This window comes from Camelus bactrianus, chromosome X, assembly GCF_048773025.1.
Source record: "Camelus bactrianus isolate YW-2024 breed Bactrian camel chromosome X, ASM4877302v1, whole genome shotgun sequence".
NCBI lineage: Eukaryota > Metazoa > Chordata > Mammalia > Artiodactyla > Camelidae > Camelus > Camelus bactrianus.
The window spans coordinates 68,725,033-68,744,997 of record NC_133575.1 but is presented as its reverse complement, the minus strand read 5'-3'; the positions used below and the strand labels follow the sequence as shown (position 1 = coordinate 68,744,997).

Genomic DNA, 19,965 nt, shown 5'->3' with positions numbered 1-19,965 from the left:
GTTTCAGGGATACAGCAAAGCAATTCAGTTATACATATGCATACATGTATATTAAAATGGAACATTTTTAAGGCACATTCTTATCTTGGAAAAGAATATGTAACTTACATAGTTTTTCACAATTAACATGATTCTTTTAATGTTTTGACACAAGCCAGTGTTCAAAAGCTACTATAATAGCTGCTTTAGAGTATGTTAAGTCAAGGTGGAATTTTGTGACAGCAGTCTTGGGCAGGATTATGAAGAGGTACAGGGCAGGCTGATGCAAAATGTCAAAATCGAACCATGATTCCACTAAGCTCAAAATTCATATGCACATACAAATACACTTCTGCTCTTGACAGGAAGAGAAGAGCAGAAAATACCATTTTCTGAGGCACAAGTCTAAACTACTTTTCACCAATGTAGTTGGCACATCTGTGTATTGAATCAGTAAATGGATAACTTAACATCATTCTAAGACCACAATTGGAAGTTCCATTCCCACTAGTGGCAGGGATCTTCTAGGACCAAATGGCCTCATTGAGCCTTTAGTCATAGCAGCAAGGCCATGGCCCATACATTTACAGGTTTTTGCCCAATTCTTTGTTTCTCATCTTCAGGGTCTAATGGTGATCCTGGATAATCGTATTCAGCCAGTGATAACAAGCAAAAACAGGAAGTCACATCTCTCATCTATCATTAATTCTGTTAGTTTACTAGGAACTCAGGATGGTTCAAGATCTACGTTTATGGCTCAGAATGATCAAGTCACTTTTGCTTTGATGTTCCAATTTTTTCCAAAATTGCCAATAAGTTATCAGCCAAGTAACTTAGGTCATTTTTATTCCTGAGTGAACATTAATATTTTTTAACAAAAAGCCTTTTAAATAAGGACTTACTATGGTACAAGTGCTTATGTGATCTAAACTGCAAGCTAGAAGATTATAATTAAAGGATAAGTTTATCATAAGGTAATTTGTGCAGATGTTGAATAATGTAGACCTGTCTATTGTGTTCATATGGACTGTTTATGATTTGAAGACAGACTAAAAAGTACTTGTGACTTGCTAATTTTTGTAGTTGATGTCACTTCAGTCTTTTTCTGAACCTGACATATGATATTTCTTCTCTTAATGCAGGGAGTGTTTCATTTGCCCACACATACCAGTGAACAGACTGGTCTCTAGTCCCCTACTCCCAAAACACTGATAGTTCACTCCTCCTTCCGGAGCCCCCATTGCCTAGGAGCTGCCACTACCATGGGAACAAGAACACTTAAATAGTACTATATGCTGTGTTATATACTTCAAGTATAAAATGGGTTAAATTAGCTAGTGGGAGCTGGGCTGGCCATCTAACCACCATTTAGAATGTAGTTTGTGTGGACAGATCAGCAATCTGCTTATGACTTTTGGTAGAGAATTTGTAAGTTGAAGGCTAGTTTTATAGGCACCAAGTTGTTCACATATTGCAGTAGCATTCACTTTCTCAAGTCATTGAGGGAGAGGGCAATTTTAGGTGTCATATTTTCTGCAACTTATAATTGAGAATTTTCTATGTGCCAGCCACTGTCCTAAGCATCTCATATTTATTATCTTATTTGGTCCTCACAACAACCCTCTAGGGTAAGTATGTGTAACATCCCCATTTTACAGATGAGGAAACTAAGGCCCATAGCTGGTAAGTTTTCACCCAAAGTTTAATCCCAAGTCTGTTGGACCCCAGTGCTTGGATATTCTTCTAGGCTGCTCTGCTGTTTTTATCTTGTTAATGCAGATACATCCTAAATACATTAAACTGCTACGTTGACAAAATACTTACGTTTCTTTTGTGTAGAAGTAAGTTGAAGAAACAGGAATATCTAAATAACTCAGCTTGTGCTCTCTGTACTTCCCAATATAAGGAAACTGAGTCATAATATAATTAGCCCTTTTTAATTATTTTAACCACATGAAAGTCTTTAACCCTTTAAGCTAACTTCTGGCTTAAAAAAGGGCAAGGAAGATTAAAAGTTGACAATTAAGTACTCTTAACTAAACTCTTTGTGACACCTCTCCGAACTCTAATCCAAATGGAAGATAGTCAGATTGAAACATTTCAGGTGTTACAGCATTTGCACCAGCCCCGGATGTAAACATCACTGTATGTTTAAGAAAAATACAAATAAACCAGTGTTAGTTTAGCAAAGTCTGAGAGGCAGAGATGGGATGAAGTAGAAGATGAGAAGACCAGAGAAGGTAGGCCTGAAGGGTTTTGTTTGCCATGATAGGGATCTGGGATTTTTATCCTGTTAGAGATGGGGAGTCATTGAGATTTTTTTTTTTTTTTGGTGGTGGTGGTTTTAATTGAAGTACAGTCAGTTACAATATGTCAATTTCTGGTGTACAGCGCAATGTCCCAGTTATGCACATACATACGTAAATTCCTTTTCGTATTCTTTTTCATTATAGGTTACTACAAGATATTTAATATAGTTCCCTGTGCTATACGAAGAAACTTGTTTTTCATCTATCATCGGTTTTTATATATAGTAGTTAATATTTGCAAATCTCGAACTCCCAATTTATCCCTTCCTACCTCCTCTCCCCCTGGTAATCATAAGTTTGGTTTTACTGTGTCTATGAGTCTGTTTCTGGAGTCACTAAGTTTTAAGCCAGAAAGTGGCATAAATAGAATTTCATTTTCCATTGACCCCTCTGGGGACAGCATAAAGACAGTTACACAGGGGAACCCTAGAGGCAAAGTGACCAGTCCAGTTCTGGGATGTTGCAGTTTGTCCAGGAGAAAGATGGCACGTGTGTGGGCTATGTCTCCAAGGAAGGAACAGATGGAATCAAGAACTGGGAGATAATATAGACAGGTTTGGTGATTGATTGCGTGCAGAGTAAAGGAGAAGGAGAACGTATGCCGAGAAGGTAGAGAGGAAAGACAAAATGACCATGAGAGGAGCTAAAGTGTGAGGTAGAGGCTCTGACCTCAGTCCTCCTGCACCTAGGGACTAATTGTCTCTGGCAAAGACATATGGTGAGTTCCCAGGGTGAACAGCAAAGCAGGTGTCTCAAATATTTAACTTCAAAATATCTGTAATAAAATAACATGTCCAAAAATATGCCCCAGAACTATACTGAAGAGGGAAAGAAGCTATTTTTCTCTTCCTGTGCCATCTTTCAACTCCACATTAAAGCTCAAAAGTTTCTGTTTGCCACTCGTTCACCCAGTCCCAAAGAATATCAGGTTCAATCACCTGATGCATAAGTTTACCAACTATAGATGACTGATGCTAAATAGGATTTTGCAGCTCATATCATCTATATTGAAACTATTCAGTTCTGCCATTGCAGTGCAGAAGCAACCATAGACAATAGATAAATGATGGAGAGGCACTATGTTCAATAAAACTTTATTTACAAAAACAGGCAGCAGACAGGATCTGGTATATGGGCCAGAGTTGTGAACCCCTGGCCTAATGGATGACCTTGTGTATCTATTGGGAAGAAGGATTGAAATGGTGCGAAGGACATTGTAACCTTTAAAACAAAACAAGCATATATTTTAAAACCCTTCAATGATTTTCTTTTACTAGTAGGATAGAGTGCAAGCTCCCTCATAGGTCCCTGGCAGGTACCCTTATCTAACAAAGAACTGTATTCATCTAAATGAAAGTAGGAATGTGTTTAGAATAGAATAACAATGCTACTTGACACATTTACTTTCGTGTGTGTGTGTGTATTTGTTATTGTTCATTAAGGTCACGTTTACTGTCTTATTCTCTTACCCCGTCAGACTAAGCTCAGCTTAAATATCAACATTTTCATTCTAAGTGAAATAAGCCAAAAAGAGAAAAAAAAAATGCCATATGATATTACTTATATGTGGAATCTAAAATATGACACAAATGAACTTATTTACAAAACAGAAACAAACTCACAGACATTGAAAACAAAATTATGGTTACCAGGGGGCAAAGTGGGTAGGAAACGATAAATTGGGAGTTCGACATTTGCAGGTACCAACTGCTATATATAAAATAGCTATACAACACATTTCTCCTGTGTTGCACAGGGAACTATATTTGATATCTTGTATCTATAATGAAAAAGAATATGGAAATGAATATATGTATGTATATGTATGACTGAAACATTATGCTGTACACCAGAAATTGACACAACATTGTAAACTGACCATACTTCAATTAAAAAAATGGAGAAAAAAATCTTTACATTTTAACTTTGTTATTGTTATTATTAATAACAATGACAACAGCTACCATATATAGAGGCTTACTCTTCAGCCATTTTATAGATAAGGAGATCAAAACTCAGAAGTTGAGTAGGCATTCCCCAGACCACATCACTGCTAAGTGGCAGAGCGAGCATTTGCACATGGCTGTCTATTCTGAGTCCATGTTCTTGAACACTGTGCTAGACTCCTTATAGCACAGGGGGAGGAAAATGATTTCGGAAAAGCAAATAGTTGAGCAGACAGTGAAGAACTTTCTTGATTTGAACAATGACTTGTTAAAATTAGGAGATGCTAAATTGGACTGTATGAATATCACAAATGGGTTCTCTTAGTAAACTAAAGAATGTTAAGAGAAATTGTATTTGTATTGACACGTAGAATGAATGTCCTTAAAATCTTAACTATCTGAGACTTGATAAAGAATCTTATCAAGGACTGATATACCTGAAGGGTGGACCTGAATGTGTGGACAGAATTCGAGGGAGAAAGTTGTGGAATTCTGAAAGCAGATTTTTAGAAGTTTATATATGCTGGATAAAGTTCTATAATTTGAAGAAAACTTTAAGGTGATACTTCATTTTTTTTAAGTTCCACAAAGGCACATATATTTCAAGATAATGTTCAAAAACTGTTATGCCCTATCTTTCCTGGCCAGGCTGAAGCACTTTTCCAACAAGTCTGCCCCAACGAAGACTTCTGTCCACCCCCACCAAATCCTGAAGACATTATCCTTGATGGAGACAGTTCACAACCAGAGGCTTTGGAATCCAGTGCCACACCAGAGGCCAACTCAGAGACTCTCAAGGAAAGTGGAAATCTGGGAAACTCAGAGGAGCCCTCTGAATAATGGGTATGTCCCCAAATGGATCCCACACTTTGGAAAATCCTCCTAGCCTCAGAGTCTTTGTGATTGAAGAATTACTTGAAAAATGTCGCAAAGCAGCAGCCAGTTGAGAAGCAGATCGTAGAAATCCAAAAGGGATTTCCTCAAAGAGACATTCCAAGACCACAAAACACTTGTAAAGCACATTAACTTGCCTGCTGTAAGATACCAAACCTGTGGAATTAGCAGATAAATATTATAAATGGATTGATTCCCAGGAATATAGTTATGATTACAAAAGTGATCCTATGCATTGTTAGTAATTCTATGGTATTAGAACAGCTTTTGCTCGCCACTTTGGATCTTTGTTCGAAAGCCACATCTTCAGAATCAGCTCACATATTTCCTTTCATTCTTTGAGTTAGGTTTTTTGTATTGGGTATAAGCGTCACGACACAAACGATCAAAGCATATGTAAATGTAGTGGAGAAAAACTAAAGTGTCATGATCCAGGCAGGAGCTTATGTTTGCAATAGAAGTTTGTTTTGTTTTCTATCTTGAGGGGTATTAAAAATGCTAATATTAAGATAGACATTTTTACAAATGCATCGTGAGTCCATTACTCACTTTTTTTTTAACGTTAGTAGTGGTATTTGTGTGTGAATCGTGAACACACTAGGAAAGCTCAATACTGAAGAAATGCAAAGAAAGATTGGAATATGGAATAGGCTTATTGGTACTGGGGAATTCTGTCTAGTCGAGTACCTGGAGCACACTAGCCTAATTGTCTATGGACCTAATTTCATCGTAGCTATGCTACTTATGATATTAGGCAAATTGTTTAACTTCTGAGCCTCAGTTTCTCCATATGTAAGGTGGAAATAGTAATACCCTGCCTACTGTATGGGAATGATTTTGAAGATAAATGCAGTGCCATGCTTAGAATTTTTTTTTTCTGGAATAAAAGCTGTTTCAGAATTTTCCTATTGACTTGGGGGTGAGTGTCAAAAAATCTCATGCAACAAATAATTGTTTGCTGTCAATGCCCCCAACACAATAGATTACAGTGTTTTTATTGTATTAAGCTTTTAAAATAAAAATCTATTTCCTAAATTAGTATTTTATAGTCTTATAGACAGATAAACACAGTAACATGTGGTGTTGTGGTTTTGAATCTTAAGAAGGAACACACTCTAAATTCTTCATATTCCTTTTCTAGTAGGTAAACCTGAAACCACCAAGGACTCTACATAGAATACGATGATTGGTTAACCTGAATGTGCACTTAACATACAAATGTAAGGGCTGTATGTAGGTGGCAAATCTAGTTACAGTGACAGTGCCTATAATAATACTAGCATTTTTCCAAATGCCACGCTCTGATGGTTTACCTTTTTTGAGCAATAGTTTGGACAGAACAACTTATTTCAATAAATAGATACATAAAAAGTTTATTGTCGTGCAGTCTGGCCTATAGTGCAGATCAGACAGCCCTGGCTACAAATAGAAAGCACATAGTTCTTACTCAGATACTTCAGCTGCAGCGGGGCTCTGACCTCTCCAGATTTCACAGATCTTAAAGGATGCCAGCTGTGTCAGGTCACAGACTCATGAGAAATGGAAAGCATCAAGGAATGTAGCTCCTCTCTCACCTTTCAAACCCCCTGCAGATAGAGCCAAATCCAGAGGAAAGGAAAACCTTCCTAGCCTCTCAGGCTACCCTAACCCCTCTCTCCAGTGTACAGCCTCTCCTCTGTCGCTTTAATCCCCTCTATCCTTCTCTTTCCCTTTTATAATGTTATACAAATCAGGGACAGTAGAATCACATTATAACCTACTTTGTTATATGGATTCTGATCAATCTTAAGTCATGTTTCCTGAAACCCAACTACAGCATGTACTAAATGCACAATATATACCTATTATAAGCACCAGGTATTGGCTCTGCCCCGCAGTACCAGCAATATAAACGGTTCCACTGTATGAGAGTTTTGAGTCTGAATACAATTGCAAGTCAGTTGCACCAACTGAGATACTGTACTTGGTTAGTCTTCGAGTTAAAGCCTCTTGAATGCAGCATGCACACTTATGTAAACAGCCAATCAGGGTAGACCCAGAATAGCTAGAAAAATTCTGATAGCTTTACTGCAGCTCTCCATATATAGAACAATGAAGGGGATATTCTGTGGTCTCCTGACCTAGTCCATACTGTACCTTATTTCATCCATTAGCCAGCATCAGAATCCCTCTTCCAGGTTATTTATTAAATACTGTTGAAATGTTTAAAAGCTCCTGAATATGATTAGTGATGATTAAGATATTACACAACTGTTAAAAACCTTGTATTAGAGAACTTTAGATATTTCATGTTGCCTCAGAATGTAATAGAAATTATTCTAAGAGCATTATTTTCAACTGTCTTAATTACTGCAAATATTTCTTTTTATAGCTTTAAGTCAAATAAAAACCTTTCAATTTTGTTTTAAAACTGTAAGCCTGAAGTCATAAGAATAAAATTTATATGTTGCAGAAATTTCAGTAGCTAATTTTAAATTTTGAAAATTGCTATTATCAAAGAATTTTGATCATATGTTTAAAATGTTTATATGCATGCTTCTTATTAACCAAAAATGATAATACTGTTCTGTTTAGTGATCAAGATGAAAACTAATTACTAACCCTATGTTGCTACTGTATTTTTGTCTAGTCGGTATGCCTGCCCAGAAAAACAAATATATATATATATTATACACATATATTTTTCTATAGGAAAACTGAGCTATAATTTCCCCATCTTCTATAATGTTTAGTTACTCATAGTAAAATGGTCATGTTAACAGTTCACTTCTAGAATAGTAGTTTCTGAGATTGGCAGCCCTTTATCTAAAATAATGGCTATGTTAGTGACTAACTTCTGTCTCAGCTGTAGTTCCAGAGAAAGCAGCTCTCTGTCTAAAGTCCTAAAAACCTCAGAATAATTTGTTGAAATTTCATTGCGGAATAGTAGTAAGCCTTTAAAACAGTTTGCTTACAAGTAAGATATTTACTGCTATTGGTATTGAATCATTTCTCTCTACTCATAGTTGATTTTCTTATATGGATTTCAAAAAGCATGACTATATGACTTCAAAATTTGCACACTGTAACAGTAAGCCTTCAAAGGAAATAAAGTGTTTTTTAATGCCTTTCAGGCGTGGTATCCTATTTTTTAACATTAAAATTTTGTATATATGCCGAGAAATTAAAGATTGTCTTGGAACTGATTTATTTGTTGATATCAGTCTATTATTTAAACACATAGTTAATTGTCCAGCTCTATGGTTGGCTTTGTTTCTAGACATCCGCCACCTGTGTCAGGTTTGTGAGAAAGGCAATCAAATGCTACGTGGGTGCGATTTACTTAGCAAACTGTTCTAGATGCCAGCATCAGACCTCCTTCTGTTTAAAATCAGTGCTCTGAGGCATGGGATGTGGCTTTGCAATACATTACCTACAAACTGTTTTCACATCTCACTTAGTGTATGAGAACCTGAAATGTTTTTTTCTGTGGTGGTTGAGTCCCCAGCAGCATACTTGCAACAGACAAGATACTGCTGATGCTCTTTTCATGCAGAAACCATTCATTGAACTATGATTTGTTCTTTAATCAAATAATTAAAGCAGAGTGACATTTTCTGTCAATTCCAAGTAGTTTCTAAAGCTTCTCAAACAGGACGTATTCAAAAGATAACAGCACTCTTTCAAAACTGGCAATTTATCTATGAGATTATTAATAAATCAAGTTTAAGAAAGATAAGGTTAATTGAATTTTTAAACAAGTAGCTGTATTATCCTTCAAGCACCTTGGAGCTCATATAATATTCACACTTTTTTTTAAGCAAGTGCTTTGATATGTTTGAATTCTCCTCTTTAATGATGGCTTTTTAAAAATGCAAGAGGCTTAACACTTAACATCCTAGGTCACATTTTGAAGGCCACTTTTCTTTCCATTAACACAGTTTAGCTGTGGGACTGCAGTGAGATGTCCTTCCCATACAAGTTGCCACGTCTGCTCTTTCTGGTGATGATGACTCTTAGGACCATTTGACAGGTAATCATTAGAACTTGAATCCTAGTAGACTGTAGGGTCTTTTTGCGTATCACTACTGGAGGATTTATGCTGGTAACTCCTATTAATGTTAATAAGACTTGCATGTGTAAATCCTCCTCCTATCAATGAGATGGTTGACCCCTAAAAGAAATACTCTTTAGAGATGGACGCATTCACTAATTCACTAATAGAAACATTAGTGAATTGTTCTAGTCTGGACTTTTATGTGTGGAAAAAATAGCAAGACTAAGAATATGAAAATGAATATATGTACATATATGCATGACTGGGACACTATGCTGTACACCAGAAATTGATAACACTGTAAATGACTAGACTTCAGTAATAAAAAAAAAGACTATACCAATTCAGCAGAGGACTTGTAGAGCTTGAAGAGATGAAATACTAGCTATTAATTTTCTAGTCACATTCTAATATATATTAGATATTATTAATCTTCTTCATCTTATCAACATAGCATTTTCCTCCTATTTTTATTATTTTTAATTGAACTATAATTGACCTACAGCACTATGTTAGCTCCAGGTACACAACATGTGATTCCATATTTCTGTACATTACAAAATGATCACCATGATACCCACCATCTGTCACCATATAAAGTTATTACAGTATTGACTGTATTCCCCATGCTGTACATGTCTTCCCTGTGACTCATTTATTTTATAACTGGAAATTTGTACCTCTTAATCTCCCTCACCGATTTCACTCATGTGTCTCACACTCTTCCTCCTCTCTGGCAACTACCTATTTGTTCTCTGTAACTGTAAGTCTATTTTGTGCTTTGTTATATTTCTTCTTTTGTTTTTTAGATTCCACATATAAGTGAAATAATATAGTATTTGTATTTCCTGACTGACTTATTACTTCACTTGATAATACCCTCTGCATGCAACCCCTTTCAAACCACCAATGGCATTTTTAACAAAACTAGAACAGATAATACACACATATGTATGGGAACACAAAAGACTCCAAAGAGCCAAAACAATCTTAGGAAAGAAGAGCAGAACTGGAGGTATCACACTCCCAATTTCAAACTATATTTCAAAGCTACTGTAATCAAAACAGCATGGTACTGGCACAAAAATAGACACACAGATAAATGGAACAGAATAGAGAGCCCAGAAATAAACCCACACTTAATGTGGTCAGTTAAGCTATGACAAAGGAGGCAAGAATATACAATGGGGAGAAAAGAGCCTCTTTGATAAATGATGTTGAGGAAACTGGACTGCTTTCTCACACCATATAAAAAAATAATCTCAAAATGGATTAAGGACTTAACTGTAAGACATCAAAACATAAAACTAGAAGACAACATATGCAGTACACTCTTTGACATCAGTCTTAGCAATATTTCTTTGGATCTGTCCCTTCAGCAAAGAGAAACAAAAGCAAACAAACAAATGGGACTACATTAAACTAAAAAGCTTTTGCACGGCAAAGGAAACCATCAGCAAGACGAAAGGTCATCCTACTAAATGGGAGAAAATATTTGTAAATGATATGACCTACAAGAAGTTGCCATATCATTTATCCAAGTTACATAAACAGATCATAAACTCAATAACAAAGAAACAAACCACTCGATTAAAAAAATGGGCAGAAAGAGCAGGAGGGTATAGCTCAGTGGTAAAGTGCGTGCTTAGCATGCACGAGGTCCTGGGTTCAATCCCCAGTACTTCCATTTATAAACAAATAAACAAATAAATAAATAAAACTAATTACCTCTCCCCCCACCAAAAAAAAATTTTTTTTAAATGGACAGAAGATCTGAATAGACGTTTTTACAAAGAAGATACACAGATGGCCCACAGGCACAGGAAAAAAAGTTCAACATCGCTAATCAGAAAATGCAAATCAAAACCGCAATGAGATACCACTTCACACCTGTCAAATGGCTATCATCAAAAGCTCAACAGATAACAAATGTTGGTAAGGATATGCAGAAAAGGGAACTCAAGTACACTGTTGGTGAGATTGTAAGTTAGTGCAGGCACTGTGGAAAACAGTATGGAGGCTTCTCAAAAAAACTAAAAATAGAGCTACCGTATGATTCAGCAATTCCACTACTGGGTATGTATCCAAAGAAAATACTAGTTTGAAAAGATATGTGCACCACAATGTTCATAGCAGCACTATTTACAATAGCCAAGACATGGAAGCCACCTAAGTGTCCACTAATAGATGAATGAATAAAGAAGATGTGATACACACAAACACACAATGGAATATTACTCAGCCACAAAAAAGCATGAAATTCTGCTATTTGCAACAGCACTGATGAACCTAGAGGATATTATGCTTAGTGAAATAAGTTCAAGAAAGGCAAATATTCTATATTACTTATATGCAAAATCTAAAAAAAAAGAAATTATGTATATAACAAAACAGAAACAGACTCAGATATAGAAAGCAAACTAGCTACCAGTGAGAAGAAGGATGGGGGAGGGGCAAGATAGGGGTATGGAATTAAGGGATACAAACTACTATGTATAAAATAAACAACAAGGAATTATTTTGTAATAACTTTAAATGGAGTATAATCTATAAAAATACTGAGTCACAATGTTATACATTGGAAACTAATATAATATTGTAAATCAACAATACTTTAATTTTAAAAAAAGCTACTAATGAGTGGAGATCACACAAGTTGTTTTTATCCAAATAGAGCTACTGATGAAGAAATGAGTAAGTCAAGTGAAATGTGGACAGTTTTTTACAATCAAACTAGTTGACACAGTAGAATCAAGCTTATCTATTCATCTTGCTTACATACATGTTAAATTACAACTCCTTACTTCTTCAACTCCTTCATTCAGTTCAGCACAGTATCTTGTTGATTTTATCTTAGAATGTCTTCCTGATCACAGCCTCCTCCTCTATTCCCACAACCCACTGTTCTCATTCTCTTTCAGATTAATTATTACAATTAGTCTTCCTGACACCAAGCTCTTCATTTTATTCTAATAACCTATTGAGGCAGAAACCACTGCGTGGATTCCTTCTCATGCTTACATAACATGGAAAAATGCAGTCTGACCTCTTTAGCATAGCATATGAAACCACACCCTCCAGAAAACACAATGTTCCTCTTTGGTTTCATCTATCATTCCATCTCCCTCCCAACCTCACACTCTATTCTTCAGTCACAATGAACTTCTCAGTATCTTCAAACTCTTATTTCTTCTTCTGGAATTTCCTGGCCTCTCTGCTACCACCATCGCCCCTGCCCCCACCCCTTCTATTCTCCTTTAAAACCTAGCTTTAGTGTTACTTCGACTGCTAACATTTGGGCACCTCCACGTGGCAAAGTTATTTTTCCCTCTGTGCCCCCCACAGAACTGTTCATAAAGCCCTTATCTCATTGGAATCCAAGTTTGCTCATTTCATTTCTCTCTCCTAGACAGTGAGCAACTTGAGGGCAGGGGCCCTGCTATTCATCCTTGCATCTCTAGCACCTAAACACCTGGCTCATGGCCACCCATCTCCTGCATAACCCTGCTCCTCTGGCCAGAGTAGTTTCTATCTGGGGTAGGGACATACTCCTGACCCACTTTGGAATTGGGACTCATAAAGGGTTTGACTTTCTGAATGGCCAACCCATACCACAAAATCTCTTTAGCTATGGCCAGCTGTATTTTCTACCATGTGGCTAGGAAAACAAAGTCAGTTTGCAAAGAAAGAAGCAGTGATGAGACACAGAACTGCCAGGTGAACCTACAGTTGGTTTCTGAGAGCTTTCTAATTCCACGATCAAATCCTTCCTCAGGCCCGGTATTATTCCTGCCCTTGTTTTTGTTTTTGTTTTTGTTTTTGTTTTGAAACACTCCTGTCTCATAATCAGATTTATGTTGATGCTCAGGATCAGGATATGCATGTTGAATTCTGATACTTGGAAGCACAAAACTTGAACTCAGTAAACACATCTGGGAAATTTCACTATTAGCACCTCCCAAACCACAACTGTGTAAATATGTGTTTGTGAATGTATTTGTATACCGTGCGAATTTGGATTTTTACTGATAAGAAAATATCGTAAAATGTTTAACTCTGAAGGTCCACACAGAAGGGAGAGTAAAGCAAAGAAGAAAGCAAATATTATCCACACTTGATAAGACCTGTGGCAGAGAATTATCTTGGTGGCTTCTAGCATACCACTATCAATTTCTTCTGAGAAAAACCATAGGAGAGGCAATACCCATCTAACAAATATGTGCTATAAAAAAACAATGATTGTTATACAATGGAAGGCAATTATAATTAGGGTACTTAAACCTAGTGCCTTTGGTACACATGATCTGAAATTGTCCTTTTTGATTTGGATTTGTCTTAGAAAATATGTTTTCAAAATAATGCTCTGGAATAAGACTCAAGTTCAAATACGGACTAAGGTTTTGCAGAAATTCATCTTTGTTTGGTATGGAAGCTATTTGCATAATATAGAAACATTTAAGTTTTACAGATAGGGAAGTGTACAAGGCATTAGATATAACCTAAATTCTATACCCCAAGTTGTTTAGAATTTTTAAGTCAGAAATGGGCAATATACGAAGAAGTGGTTTCCTTTGGTTGAGCTTATGCAAAAGCAACCAAAATATTTATGTGGAACTTAAAACTGCTATTAATCTTTATTATGACTGGAAAAAATTGTCCGCAGGAAAATGCCATTCCTTTTCTAAATCTGGATTTAAAATTGTATGGAAAGATAAGCTGAATCTTGGACATAATTTGTTTCAGATCTTTGAAAATAATTTTTGACTGCTGGATTTGACATGCTAATCCATATTCAGACACATTCTGTTTTAACAGAACACTCTATAGGAAGATCTAGATGTATAAAGCACAGCATGTTGGAGGATGGTTGTGCCCATTACAAAGTGATTCTTTGCTTTACCAAAGAATTCAGGCTACTTTTTAAGTAGGAGTTCCTATGAGTTACCAGGTAGTATTAATGTCTAGGCAGAGAGAGGTAGGAGTGGTAGGTAGAAACATAGCCAAATGAAGATCAAATTGAAAATAAAGCAATTTTAAAAAGATTATGGAAGAAGAAGACATGAATTGCAAGAAGTCCAATTTGAGGACAACTCTGCAGGAATACATCTGTATCATAAAATGTGTTGCACTTAAAGTGAAGATTATTTGAGGACTACAATTCCCTCCTAATAGTAGAACCCATCTATCTATCAGTTTGCCCCCAGTAAGTCTATGTGCAATTGCCATTCAAAAATAACCCTTGAAGAAGGGGGCAAAGATGGTGGAGTAGAAGGATGCTCGTAGCTCACCCTATCCCCCAGAAAACAAAACTCACATCCACAGACCCACTCAGCCAACCAGAACACCTGCCGAACTCAGACACAACATCGCCCTCTTCAAAAGACAAAGGCACCATGAATCTGGTAGGAGAAAAGGAAAAAAGAAAGAAGAAAAGGCAAAACAGTGCAGGACTGGTCCCGCGGGGAGGGAGCGGAAAAGGAGGACTAGCTCTCGTTCGCTGGGTTTCCTCCTCCCCAACAGAGAGGTCAGCAGGACTGAGGGGGAGCCTCCAAGGCTCAGATTTGTACGGAGCACCCCTTGACTGACAGAACTAAGGTAAACAGGCACAAAGGGTCCCTGCAACACCCAGCCTGAGATGCGAGCTGGCACCTGGGGGATGGAGGATTGGAGCAGCTGCACTGAGGCAGCCTTGGGGGACTGCAGGGTGCTGCATGCCTTGGATGAGTAGGTACACAGGGCAAAACAACCTGGGCATTCCATAAAACAACACAGCTGATGTGCCCTGGGGGAAAGGGTGCCATACCCCCATCTCTGAAAACTCACAGAAGATTTTCGAGCGAAGACAGGCGGGGCTCAGGCACAGCCACAATATCCTCCAGCTCTTTGCACCCAGGCGGGGGTGGGGTCAAAACCTGAATCTGTACCTAAGGGTTTAGCAGCCTCAAAGGCCAGAAGGAGACTTGTTTACAGCCCAAGGCGGATAGGATTTTTCTGCCCTGGTACTTCAGAGAACTCAGGCCGCCAAGACAAACAAGGAGCTGAGTTTTGGCACAGAGCAGGGGCAGGGCTGTTTTACGGTCTTCCCTGAGCCCGCCTAGGGATCACGGACACAAGGCGGAGCAGGCAGCTGCACAGAGCAGCAGACTGACAGGCGCTGGGAGAGGGCAGGTGGCCACCAACCTTCCTGGCAGGAATGCAGCACAGAACTGGGGTGCTGGGAGGGGGCTTGATCTATCAGCCTAACTCGCCTAAGCGCAGCATCTGACTGTGGCATCGGGAAGGTGAGTGACCCACCTGACCACCGTGAAGGAGAGCAGCACCTGACCACAGTGTTTGGAGGGGGCACGATCTGCTTGCTGACAGGCACTGGGAGCAGCACAAATGAGGGGCACCAACAGAGGGCATCTGCAAACAGCAAGCTGAGTTTGAGAAACAGGGTGAAGACAGAAAGACTTCTTGATAAAATCATAAAGAGCACACAGTCTCCTTGTAAACACCCTCCCCTTTTTAAAATCTTTTTTGATCTGTTCTATTTTCTAAAACCTTTTTCATTTTTACTTTTTAAATAATTAAGTATGCTTCAAGTTTTAATGCCTTTAAAATTTTTCATTAAAATATTTTTATTATTATTATTTTTAAAAATCCAAACGATTTCATTTTCATTATTCTTGGTTTTGATCTCCTGTTATTGATTATACACAGGTTTCAAATTTTGTTTTCTGATCTTTTCTCCTTTTTTAAAGGTTTTCAAAAAGATGTCTCAACTAGACTGCTAGTCTGATTAAAATTTCTCTTCTCTTATTGATTATACACTGTTTTCAAACCTTTTTCTCCCTTCTTTTAAAATTCTCTTTCTCTCTCTCTTTTTTTTTGTTTTATTCCTGCATAGACGTTAGATAGATATAAATAAACTCCTTAAGGACTACAATAGATAACTGATACTCCATAAGCCACGGTGCCAGAAAGATATGAGCAAGATGAAGAAGCAGAGGAACCACTCCCAATTAAAAGAGCAAGAGAAATCCCCTGAAAGAACGGTCAATGAAATAGACATGGGTGGCCTACTAGATCAAGATTTCAAAAAAGGAGTGATCAAAGTACGGAAGGAACTAAAAGAGATAGTGTTCAGAGATATAAAATATGTCAAAAATGAAATTGAAGCTATAAAGAAGAGCCAAGTAGAATTGGTAAACTCATTGGCTGAGATGAGAGCTGATCTAAAGGCTGCACAAAGCAGACTAAATAATGCAGAGGAATGAATTAGTGACATAGAAGACAGGACAAAAAAAAAAAAAAAAAAGCACCCAAAAGAATAAAAAACCAGCTGAGAGAAAAACTAATGACATAAGGGACCTATGGGATAATATAAAGCATGCCAATCTATACATAATAGGGGTTCCAGAAGGGGAAGAAAGATTGAAGGGGATTGAAAAGGTATTGGAAGAAATCATGACTGAAAACTTCCCAAACTTAAAGAAGGAATCAGATATCCAAGTACAGGAAGCTCAGAGGGTCCCAAACAGGAAGAACCCAAACACACCCACCAAGACATATATAATCAAGATAGCCAGAGTCAAGGATAAAAAAAATGATCCTAAAGGCAGCAAGAGAAAAGCAAAGAGGGAGTTACAAGGGAACCCCCATAAGGCTCTCAGCTGCTTTCTCTACATAAACACTACAGGCCAGAAGGGAGTGGCAAGATATATTCAAAGTCCTGGATGAAAAAAAGATGCAGCCTAGGATATTCTATCCAGCAAGGCTATCCTTTAGGATAGAAGGAGAGATAAAGAATTTCACAGACAAGCAAAAACCAAAAGAATTTAGCAACACTAAACCCATGCTAAAAGAAATATTGAAAGGTCTAGTCTAATAGAAAAGCAGCAGGATGCTACAGAAATGAGAAACTCATAACTGGAAAGGTGATAACTACCATGAATTACAAATAGAATAAACACAAAATTGTAAAAAAAAAAAAAGACATCTAAATCATTAAGAATGGGAGAGGGAAGCAAGGAAATATAGAGTATTTTTTCTTTGTTTTTTAAATTTTTTGTTCTCAGTAGGATGGGTTTGAGATTATATTACTATCCGTTTAATAGGAACAGTTACAGTAATGAGCTAATAGACTTACAAAAAAGGGTAACCACAAGCCAAAAACGTACGAGTGAGTCACAAAAACTAAATAAAATCCATGATAATACAAAGAAAAATTATAAAACCACAAAAGAAAGAAGAAAGGAACAAAGAGGAAATACCAAATCAACTGCAAAAAATAAGTTGCAAATGGAAATAAACACACATCCATAATTCATGACTGTAAATGTTAATGGACTAAATGCTCCAATCAAAAGACATAGAGTGACAGATTGGATAATAAAGCAAGAACCTTCAATATGCTGCATACAAGAGACTCACTTTAGAGAAAAGGACACGTATAGATTGAGAGTGAAAGGATGGAAAAAGATATTCCATACAAATGAAAAAGCCAAAAAAGCAGGTGTATCAGTACTGATTTCAGACAAAATAGACTTTAAAACAAAGGTCATAAAGAAAGATAAAGAAGGACACTTTATAATGATTAAAGGAGTAATACAAGATGAAGATATTACAATTGTTAATATATATGCACCCAATATAGGAGCACCTAAGAACATAACACAATTACTAACAGAGATAAAGGGGGATATTGAGGGGAATACAATCATTGTCAGAGATTTTATCACCACATTAACATCACTAGACAGATCTTCCAGACAGAAAATAAATAAGGCAACAGAGAAATTAAATGATACAATAGAAAAATTAGATTTGGTGGATATTTTCAGAGCATTACACCCCCCAAAACAGGTTATACATTCTCTTCAAGTGCACATGGAACATTTTCCAGGATTGATCATGTACTTGGACACAAAAGAAGCCCCAACAATTTTAAGAAAATAGAAATTATCTCAAGCATCTTTACTGACCACAATGCCATGAAACTAGAAATCAACTACAGAGTAACAAAAGAGACAAAAAGGAAAGATTAAACAACATGCTATTAAAAAACCAGTGGGTCAATGATAAAATCAAAGTTGAAATTAAAAAATACCTTGAGACAAATGAAAATGAAAACATAACCACACAAAATTTATGGAATGCAGCAAAGGCAGTCCTAAGAGGGAAGTTTCTAGTGATACAGGCCTTCTTCAAAAAAGAAGAACAATCTCAAATAAACAATCTAATGCACCAGCTAAAAGAATTAGAAAAAGAAGAGCAAAAAACAAACAAACAAACAAACAAACAAACAAAAAAACCCCAAAGTCAACAGAAGGAAAGAAATTATAAAGATCAGGGAGGAAACAAATAAAATAGAGACTTAAAAAACAATGGAAAAAATCAATCAAACCAAAAGCTGGTTTATTGAAAAAGTAAATAAAATCGACAAACCTCTGGCCAAACTCACAAAGAAGAAAAAAGGGAGCACAAATAAGCAAAATAAGAAAGGAGAATGGAGAAATTACAACAAATAACATAGAAATACAGAATATCATACAAGAATATTATGAAAAAACTATATGCAACCAAAATGGATAACCTAGAGGAGATGGGCAAGTTTCTGGAAACATACAGTCCACCAGACTGAACCAAGAAGAAAGTGACAACTTGAATAAAATAGAAATAAAAGCAAAAATAAACAAATGGGACCTAATGAAACTTACAAGCTTCTGCACAGCAAAGGAAACCATAAGTAAAACAAAATGACAACCTACAGAATGGGAGAAAATTTTTGCAAATGAAACCAACAAAGGCTTGATCTCCAGAATACATAAGCAGCTCATACGACTTAATAAGAAAGAAAAAAACAAACAACCCAATGTAAAGATGGGCAAAATACCTAAACAAGCAATTCTCCAAGGAAGAAATACAAATGATCAATAGGCACATGAAAAAATGCTCAATATCACTAATTATCAGACAAATGCAAATCGAAACTACAATGAGGTATCACCTCACACCAGTCAGAATGGCCATCATTCAAAAGTCCACAAATGACAAATGCTGGAGAGGCTGTGGAGAAAAGGGAACCCTCATACACTGCTGGTGGGAATGCAGTTTGGTGCAGCCACTATGTAAAACAGTATGGAGATTCTTCAGAAGACTAGAAATAGACTTATCATATGACCCAGGAATCCCGATCCTGGGCATATATCCAGAAGGAAGCCTACTTCAAAAAGACACCTGCACCCCAATGTTCATAGCAGCACTATTTACAGTAACCAAGACATGGAAACAGCCTAAATGTCCATCCACAGACGACTGGATAAAGAAGAAGTAGTATATTTATACAATGGAATACTACTCAGCCATAAAAACTGACAACATAATGGCATTTGCAGCAACATGGATGTTCCTGGTGAATGTCATTCTAAGTGAAGTAAGCCAGAAGAGAAAGAAAAATACCATATGAGATTGCTCATATATGGAATCTAAAAAAAAAATATATCATAAGTACAAGACAGGAACAGACTCACAGACATAGAATACAAACTTGTGGTTGCCAAGGGGGTGGGAGGTGGGAAGGGACACACTAGGATTTCAAAATGTAGAATAGATAAACAAGATTATACTGTACAACACAGGGAAATATATACAAGATCTTATGGTAGCTCACAACGAAAATAATGTGACAATGAATATATATATATATGTTCATGTATAACTGAAAAATTGTGCTCTACCCTGGAATTTGACACAAGATTTTGAAATGACTATAACTCAATAAAAAAAGTTAAAAAAAAACAACAAAATACCCCAAAAA

The 19,965-nt window shown here is 36.8% G+C and overlaps 1 protein-coding gene across 5 annotated transcripts in view; it reads left to right on the top strand.

Moving 5' to 3' along the window:
* CHM (CHM Rab escort protein) overlaps positions 1-19,965 on the top strand; it is a 251,013-nt gene that overhangs the window by 142,867 nt on the left and 88,181 nt on the right. For 2 of the 5 annotated variants that reach the window (XR_012504882.1, XR_012504881.1), the window contains exons 15-16: positions 4,883-5,077; positions 9,049-9,140. Coding sequence is in view for 3 of the 5 variants with exons in the window: in XM_074359989.1 (XP_074216090.1) it covers positions 4,883-5,074 (192 nt within the window). In the remaining 2 variants the exon portion in view is untranslated. Of the gene's footprint in view, positions 1-4,882; positions 8,314-9,048; positions 18,543-19,965 lie in introns of those variants that run through there. The other 3 variants (XM_074359990.1, XM_074359988.1, XM_074359989.1) reach the window with 2 other exon arrangements.